Consider the following 8,417-nt stretch of genomic DNA (forward strand, 5'->3'; position numbering starts at 1 on the left):
GCGCTCCTCTGCCGGGGGTCCCGGGGCCCTGCTGTGGGGCTGTGCCCCCTCCGCCCTCCTCCCCCGGGACTGTCCCCCAGAGAAGGGGCTCCGCTGCCCTCTCCCACCGGCAGGTTCGTGGCTGCGGGAGTTCAAGGAGTTGGTTCCCGTGTTATTTTCCAGGAGTTAATTTAAGTTCGTGCTCTGGGGGGTCCCTGCCGCCGGTTTTTGTGTCTCATTAGTCGCCGCGGCTGCAGGGACGAGCGGGTCCAGCAGGTTCTGGGGGTGGAGCACAGGATGTGGCTGGAGCTGAGGGGCTGCTATGAAGCGGGGACTCACCGAGTGACTTTCTTGTTTCTCAAGGCTCTGGCACCAGCTGACGCTGCAAGTTTTGGACTTTGTGCAGGACCCCTGCTTTGCCCAGGGAGATGGACTCATCAAGGTGAAGTGCTTGACTGTTGCCATGTGTTTTATCTTTCCGTAGCGGAGATGAGGGACGGTATTTCTGTACGAGTGGGAAAGAAGCCGCCCGTGACTTGTCTCTCGGGAGTTGTTAAACCGGGTGAATGCAGCTCTCTGGGGTTTTGCGCTAGATGTGAGCGTGCAGGATTTGGCTGGTGTGTGAAAATTCTCCTGAAATAAGACGTGTCAACTTTAGAAGCCTCAGGATGATTCTTTAATTGCCTTCACTCAGGATTTGTGTTCTGGGGGAGGGGCGCAGGAAGAGCCTTTTTCTTTCCCTTCTGTAACGAGGCGTTTACAGCTGCAAGCGTAGGATGGAGTGTCAGGTGTTCACGGACGCGGCAAAGTGTTCAGTGGGTCACTTCAGCCCCTGTCCGGGAACCTCTTCCATTTGGGAAGGTAACGGGATACTCGGTCTGGAGTTGCATGTTCCCTGTAGGCTGCAAGTATCCGTGTACTTGTGCTCTCCTTTGTGTTTTTAGGTTAAAATTCAACTTCCCAGGAGGCAGTTATTTCTGTGATGAACAGCCATGGGTTTCTTGGGGCTGAACACACTCAAAGAGAAATGTGGACGCTTTAGGGCTGTGCTTCTTGTACGGCGGCAATTGAGGCCGTGCACCAGGCAGGGAGGGGCTGTGTTGTGGTACCTGCTGGCTTGGGACTTTCCTGAATTGCTCCTTGCAGTTGGAAGGAGACTACAGAGATAGAATTATCTGAAATGAGTCGTGTTTGGCTCCTGGATTCTGTCCAGTGTAGACATTTCTGTACTGGACACCCACTGCGTTGTTGGGGAAATGAACCGGAATGCAGTGAGAAGCGAAATGCCCTTTTGCCCTGACTGTCGGTGTCTTTGTGCCTGCAGCTTTACGAGAACTTCATCAGTGAGTTTGAGCACAGGTGAGTTGGTTTGTCTGCACGTTTTCAGGTAACCTGTTGTTGACTGAGTCTGTTCTGACCATGAGTTTTTGGTTTCAGGGTGAACCCCTTGTCCCTGGTAGAGATCATTCTCCATGTGGTCAGACAGATGACGGGTAAGGACATGTACCTGTTACTTATAGGATTTTTAGCAGCTGCTGCCTATGAAATTTGACCAGTTAATACTGTTCAGCTGTTGTCTTTCTGGGGTATTGAAAAGGGAAGGCGCTAACTCAGCTTCAATAACTGCTGCTACGGGGAGCAGCAAGGTACAGCTTCGCTGGAGAAATGGCTGGGGAGCAGAAAGCTGGGCCCACAGGTCGGAGCACCTTCTGGAGGTTGAGCAGTACACTACAGAGAAAATACATTCCAGTCTTCATGAATCCAGTAAATTGATATGTGTCTAGGCTGGGACTGAGTTCCATGGGAATTCCTGAAATTGCTGCTTTTTTTTTTTTTTTTATTTACTTCAGATCCCAATGTGGCCCTGACTTTCCTGGAGAAGACTCGAGAAAAGGTATTTTTGGAGTTCCTCTTTCTGGTAGTCCACCTACAGGGATCGTTTTGCGTATGAGGATACGTGGCATAGCAGGAGAGGCAGATGTGTGTGTGTTGAAACCTCTGCTGGAGAGCAGCTGCTCCTTCTCTCAGTGAACCACTCTGTGCTTTAATGCGGGAGCATGTTAACAGATGAAACGTGACCAGCACAGTCTAGGTGTCAAGAGCCTGCCTGGCTGCAAGGGTGACGCTCTCTAAACCTGTACTTTGTGTAACCGCAGGTCAAAAGCAGCGATGAAGCTGTCATTTTGTGTAAAACAGCCATCGGGGCGCTCAAGCTGAACATCGGAGACCTGCAGGTCACCAAGGTGAGGTGAAGACTTGCGCAGTTGAAGCGTTGGGATAGTTTGGAGCGCGGTGACACACTTCAGCAGTTGCTACAGCGTGGATGTGCCTGTGTCTGTGTCCAGTTTGGAAGGAGAAGATGACAAACTTGCAGCTCCTGGGGTTTCCAGGAAGGCTGGCAGTTTTGCTTTGTATCTTGTAGAACATCTGCATAGTGCTTACGGCCCGGTCTCTGAAGTTTCAATAGGATTGGTGTGCACAACTCAGAGGAGAGGGAAGAAATACCCTGATATGTTCCAGTCTGCAGCCTGGAGGGTCTCATGAGTTCAGCCGTGTGTGTGCTGCTTGCTGGCGAGCTCTAACAGATGGGTTTTCACCCTCTAGGAGACCATCGAGGAGGTTGAGGAGATGCTGAACAATCTCCCTGGGGTGACTTCGGTTCACAGCCGCTTCTACGATCTCTCCAGCAAGTACTACCAGACGATTGGGAACCATGCCTCTTACTACAAGGATGCTCTGCGGTTCCTGGGGTGCATTGATGTTAAAGATCTGCCGGGTAACTCCTCCTTTGCCGAGCAGAGAAAGTCACAGTTATCATTCTCTGTTTCATCACTTCAGTTTAAATAAACCCACTGTCAGAGAACAGGTTTTCTCAGCGTTATGTTGAGTCTGCTGTAGCTTGGCTGGGATCCAGCTGGACAGAGGAAGGACCCCAAGAAGCAGGGTCAGCTCCTAAGCTGCGTTCATGTGATGGGAGGGGGGAAGTGCCCCCACCAGGAAGGAGAGTTTGTTCTGGTTCCCAAAAATCTTCAGTATAGATTCGAAAAATGGCCCTTTTGTGCTGCTGCTGCTGGGGTTTCTGCAGGCTGCTGAATTCCAGGCTTGGGAGAGGATGAGAAGGAGGGCTGGGGATGATTTAATGCAGCACAGAGCGAGGGAGGGGCTGATGGGGTGTAGAGTGCTGCTTCCTCCAAACTGGTTTTGTTGGTTTGCATTTTTTCTATTTGTTTGTTTTAATTTTTTTTCAGTGTCAGAGCAGCAGGAGAGAGCCTTTACCTTGGGACTGGCGGGGCTCCTGGGAGAAGGTGTTTATAATTTTGGGGAGCTGGTAAGTTGATGCTGCACTGCTTCCCTTGCTGAGTGCCAGGAATGGATGTTACCCAGCTAATGCTGCCCTGCCGGGTTTCTGCAGCTCATGCACCCCGTTCTGGAGTCCCTGAGAAATACGGACCGGCAGTGGCTGATTGACACGCTTTACGCCTTCAACAGCGGTAATGTAGAGACGTTTCAGGCTCTGAAGTCAGCGTGGGGGCAGCAGGTGAGTGATGGGTTGCTGTGTTGCTAAAGGCCTGGGCTCAATATTGACAGAGACTTGGATTCTGTGGAGCTTTACCTTCAGAATTCCTGATGCTGGTGCGTTGGTATCATTTTGAGCACACACAGCAGTGTTCCTTTCATCTTGATGCGTATGTCAGTTTTCGTTTGGCTTCCCTCTCTGATTGATGGAAAGAAGAGAAATCCCGTGATCCAAGGGCAAAGCAAACAAAACCATCACGCAGTCCTGCACAGGAAGGAAGATAATCTCTGATTTCATTTCCATTATGCCATTCACTCCCACTATTGAACTGCTTCCAGTGCAATAGTGCATTTCCCTCGAGGAACTCCCCTTCCCTGAGGAAGCTTGAGGAGAACGCTGTTGGGTGTTAGCTGCACTGGCTGTCCCAGAAATTACTGACCCAGCAGTCATTTACAGGGCGACTTGTACGTCTGCTGGCGCAAGGCTGTGGCCTTTGATAGAAGGTTGCATCCCTGCTGATGCGCTGCAGTTAATTGTGTTTAATTGTCATTGGTTTTGTGGAGCTGTTAGCAGGTAGTGGGTGGGTTGTAACAGCCCCTCCCAGGGAGGGTGATGGGTCCCTCTGCGGTTTACTCCTGTGTGCAGCGTGCTCTTCTCTCACGGGGGTGGGGGAGGGGGAAATAAAAGTAAAAGTGAACTTACTGGTTCCATTTGATCCTCTTACAGCCAGACCTGGCTGCAAATGAAGCGCTTCTGCTGCAGAAGATCCAGCTGCTGTGTCTTATGGAGGTGAGCTGAGAACTGTGGTGGGTCAAATATGGAAACAGAGAGGGACGAGCTGCCGTGGTGGGGCAGCCCTGTTAAATATTCTGTTCTCTGCTGGGCGCATTCCTGACGCGGGGGTGTTGACGGTTGCCTGCAAGTGTTGCCTCTAGGTGGTGCCAGAAGGCAAGTCCAGCTGGGAAAAGCCTTGTGCTGTGCTGTTAGCCATCCCCAGGGTGAGCTGCAGGCGGGATATCGAGGTGGGGATGAAAAGAGCGAGCTTTGTATCCTGGGGAAGATATCTGAAATGACAACTCTTAAAGGGTGTTCTAGTATAACAAAGATTTCTAAAAGATTCTCAGTTAAGATCTTAGTTTCCCAAGGACGGCAGATCCTTTCCCAGACAGGTGACCCTGAATGTTCCGACAGTTTCTCTCCTGTCACTTGAAGGCTTTGGCTTTGTTGTTCCCAGATAATACTGGTGTGTAAACCTCTGCGCCCCCGGGGTCTTTCAGAAACTTCAGTGTTGAGTTAGCTGAAGCGTAAAGTACGTGTGTACACACATCCGCACACCGACGTGTGTGTTACTGTGTGTGTGTGTATCTGCTTTTGGTGCTCTGCTGCAGGTGGGTTTCCCCCCGGCAGGTGCTGTGTTGTCTCGGGGATTTGATACGCACCGAGACCTGTCAGCACAGACTGAGCTGCTGTGTTTGTGGATTCTGTTGCCTGGGAAATGTGCTGCTTGGAGCAGCGAGGTGTGTGTGCAGGAGGGAGGGGTACAGCTCCTTTCTGCTGATGTAAAGGTGTTTTTCTTCAAAGTATTTGGATTCTATAGGAGAAATGCCGTTGCTGCTGCAAACTGAGAGCAGGGCAGTGCGAGGGAAGCTGTGCATGCTGTTGGAAAAAACTAAAACTGTGTGGGGTTTATTTTTTTGTTTTGTTTACTTGAATGCAGATGACTTTCACCCGCCCGGCCAATCACCGACAGCTGACTTTTGAAGAGATTGCTAAGAGTGCCAAGGTCACTGTCAATGAGGTGAGTTTGGGTTCGGACAGACTGACTGATGTCCTGAAGCTCTAACAGTGCCGGGATAGACCTGCTCCTGCAGGTGAGCTCGGAGTAGAAGCGTTCTCCCCTCTTCCTGTGCATTTGGGGACTTCTTTCTTTTTTGGAAGGAATTAACTTCTTGGTGCTCCTGTTTCTTCATGAACGTTTGAAGTTTCTTAGTCATAGTCTGAAGTTGGGAGCGAGCTCTGTGGCTCATTGCTCCCACCTGCTCCTGAAAGCGGCCTTTGGGCCAGGCTGCGCAGCGCCCTGCCTAGTGCTCTTGAGTATTTCCAGCGAGGGGAAGTGTCACTGATGTTTAATTTTTCTCACGGTGAAGAATTTTCTTCTGTTTTCGAGATGGAATCCCCGCTGGAGCAAATCCTGCCTGTGGTCTCTTGTCTTTTCACTGTTCATCTTTGTGGGGATAGTGCCTCTTCTCTTCCGTGTCACTGCCTTCTAGGTGCAGGAAGGCTGTGATGAGTATCCCCAAGCCACCTCTTACCTAGGCTGAGGAAATAAAATTTCTTCATAATGTCGAGTCCGCAGCCTCCTAATCTTGTTGGCCCTTTGCTGGACTCTCTCCAGTTTTGCGGTGCCCCCCTTGTTCAGCTTCAGGCCGCTAACCACTGTGGTTTGAGCAGTAGTTCAGCAGATTTTCCACTTGTTGTCCTTTTGTCCGTTTGGTATCTTACCAGCTCGTCAGTGAGGATGTGGTAGGAGGTTTGTTGAGCTCTTTGCCAAAGAAAGGTACAGGGGACCCACAGCGCTCTCTCTGACCGCAGAGCAAGTTATTTTATTTAAAAAGGCGATCATGCTGGTTGAGCACCTCTTACCTGTGGTAAATCTGTGTTTGGCTTTTTCCTGTTACCTTGTCCTTCCTGGGATTTCAGAGACAAGAAAGGAAATCTTTTAGAGGAAAGCAATCTCTCCTGTGTATTTAGATGTTGCTTCTCAAGGCAGGATTAGAATCTGAACCAGGATGCATGTGGGGTAGGCTGCAGCTGCTCTGTGTGTAGTAAAGAGCCTTCTGCAAGCTGGTGCTGTTTACAGGTTGTATTCATCTTGGGGGAAACTGGGTGGTTCTCAATTGTTTTCCTGAATTAGTTTTTTTTATTTTTAGGTGGAACTGCTGGTGATGAAAGCTCTCTCGGTAGGCTTGGTAAAGGGCAGCATCGATGAAGTCGATAGGAGGGTGCACATGACATGGGTACAACCACGCGTGTTGGATTTACAGCAGGTAATGACCCGCCCGAGTGCCAAGGCACTGCTAACTTGTTTTCCTGCGTGATGTGACCTGGAAATCAAAAAAGAGCTGTGACGGGCCGCTGCCTGAGAATTAGTCTCTTTAGTGCTTTTTGAGGATGCTCGGGAATGAGGAAGTGTTTCAGCTTTTCCTCGTTCCTTTTTACTTGGCCGCCTTTAGCTCCCACCTGGGGCACGCGGTGCATTTCCCGTCTGCGTTTTGCAGCGAGTAGTTAGAAACCTGTCAGGAGACAGAACAGATCTTAGTGGCACTTCATCTAGAAGCCACACAAACCACCATAAACCACAAATGCTGCAGCTGTGTTCTCCAGAAGGTCGCAGATGTCGGTGTGGCTGCCTCAAGCCTGAATGCAGGAAACGAGATCTGGAGTTTCTGGGCTGTAGGTGGCTCACCTGTCTTGGCAAGAGAGAAGGTCAGGGTGATAAGGACGAAGGTGCTGAGCATCTCAAGCTCATGCTCCTAATGTTTTAGGAGACTGTCTGGGGTGCCTTTACCTTTAACAAACCAAAATGGTATATGGAATGCTAGCTGCAAACAATCCTGTTTGCGCATTTCAATGTAAACACGGCTGGTGGGATGGCGGAGGAGGTTAAGTGGCATCCCAGGGGTGTGGGGTTTTGAGAAGTGGTTTGGGGTCTCGAGAGTTGGTCCTTAAAGGTGAATATTGGCATTTCCAGGACTTCCACTGAACCTGTTGTGGGCTTGCCTTGCAGATCAAAGGGATGAAAGACCGCCTGGAGTTCTGGTGCACAGATGTGAGGAGCATGGAGATGCTGGTGGAGCACCAAGCTCACGACATCCTCACATAGAGGACCTCGCGCTGCCCCGAGAGGAATCCCTCCTGCTCCTGCTGCGAGCAGGCTCAGACCACTGACTGATGTGAATTCTCTTGGAGGGGGGTGGGTGGGCAGAGGGGAGAGCAACTTTTTGAGGCTTGTTGGGAGGAGTAAGTGGCCTTTTGCTGTGTTAACCCTTTGGTGCTTGGAGTCAAGATTCCCCTATGCCCTGACACGAGTGGCACTGACGCCGAGAGCTCCCTTCCTGCTCTCGTGCAAGGAGGACAGAGCCCCCACAGTGTCTGAGTTATCCGTCTGGATATCACAGTGCTGTGGGAGGGTGTCCTGCTAGCTGCCTGCTCCAGGTAAAGGGGTGGCAGAGGCTCTGTTATGGAAACATGCTGAAGAGGTGCCTGACCATGGGGGGGGAATTGGCCTTAGGGGAGCACAACCTGCCCGGGAACCTCTCCCCTGCCCCTGCAGCAGCCCGCAGGCAGCATTACTGAAACCATCTTCCTCCTTTTGCCCTCTTTCTCCACAACCCCTCCTCCTCCTCACCTGCAGTAGAGGGAGCGTTTACTCCATCCAAGGGTGTTTTCCAGGATTCCAGTGCGGTGGATGTGTTTTTATATACTTTTGGGGGTGGTTGTCTTTTACGAACACTTTGTGCTCGAGGGAGGTGCAGCAGCATCGCTGGAATAAACTTCTCTGCCTTCCCTTTTCTGTAGTTCTGTGTTTGTCCTCTTCCTAACAGCTGAGCCTCTGAGCTGTTTAAAAATTCTCTTCCTTTTAAGTTTCATGTTACAAAACCCTCTGTCCAAGAACAATGCAGATTTGAACGGTCTGTTAGTCACCGGTGGGATTAGCCTGTGCTTTACTCTGCATGTCGTGCCTCGTGTGTACCTTGTTAGGTTCCTTTCTCCTGCCCAAGCTGTGGTCCTGATGCCTTTTCTCAAGCTGAGTAAACATTCCTGCCTGGAAAAGCCTCACCAAGGCCTGAGACAAGTTTTTGTTCCGCTTTTGCCTCTTCACAGCTACTTCAAAAGCTTTCTGTAGTGTAATTGCTTTGCC

At 50.6% G+C, this 8,417-nt stretch overlaps 1 protein-coding gene across 1 annotated transcript; it reads left to right on the forward strand.

Moving 5' to 3' along the window:
- Positions 1-342: 342 nt before the first annotated feature.
- PSMD13 (proteasome (prosome, macropain) 26S subunit, non-ATPase, 13) lies at positions 343-7,702 on the forward strand (the record flags this gene model as incomplete). The annotated part of the gene is made up of 12 exons (XM_010077024.1): positions 343-421; positions 1,304-1,338; positions 1,417-1,472; positions 1,830-1,873; positions 2,136-2,222; positions 2,584-2,755; positions 3,228-3,307; positions 3,392-3,517; positions 4,223-4,285; positions 5,214-5,294; positions 6,427-6,543; positions 7,284-7,702. Coding segments are annotated over 12 exons (1,036 nt in total), but the record flags the coding sequence as incomplete, so codon positions are not given.
- Positions 7,703-8,417: the final 715 nt, after the last annotated feature.

This window comes from Pterocles gutturalis, unplaced genomic scaffold (genome assembly GCF_000699245.1).
Source record: "Pterocles gutturalis isolate BGI_N339 unplaced genomic scaffold, ASM69924v1 scaffold16443, whole genome shotgun sequence".
Classification (NCBI taxonomy): Eukaryota; Metazoa; Chordata; class Aves; order Pterocliformes; family Pteroclidae; genus Pterocles; species Pterocles gutturalis.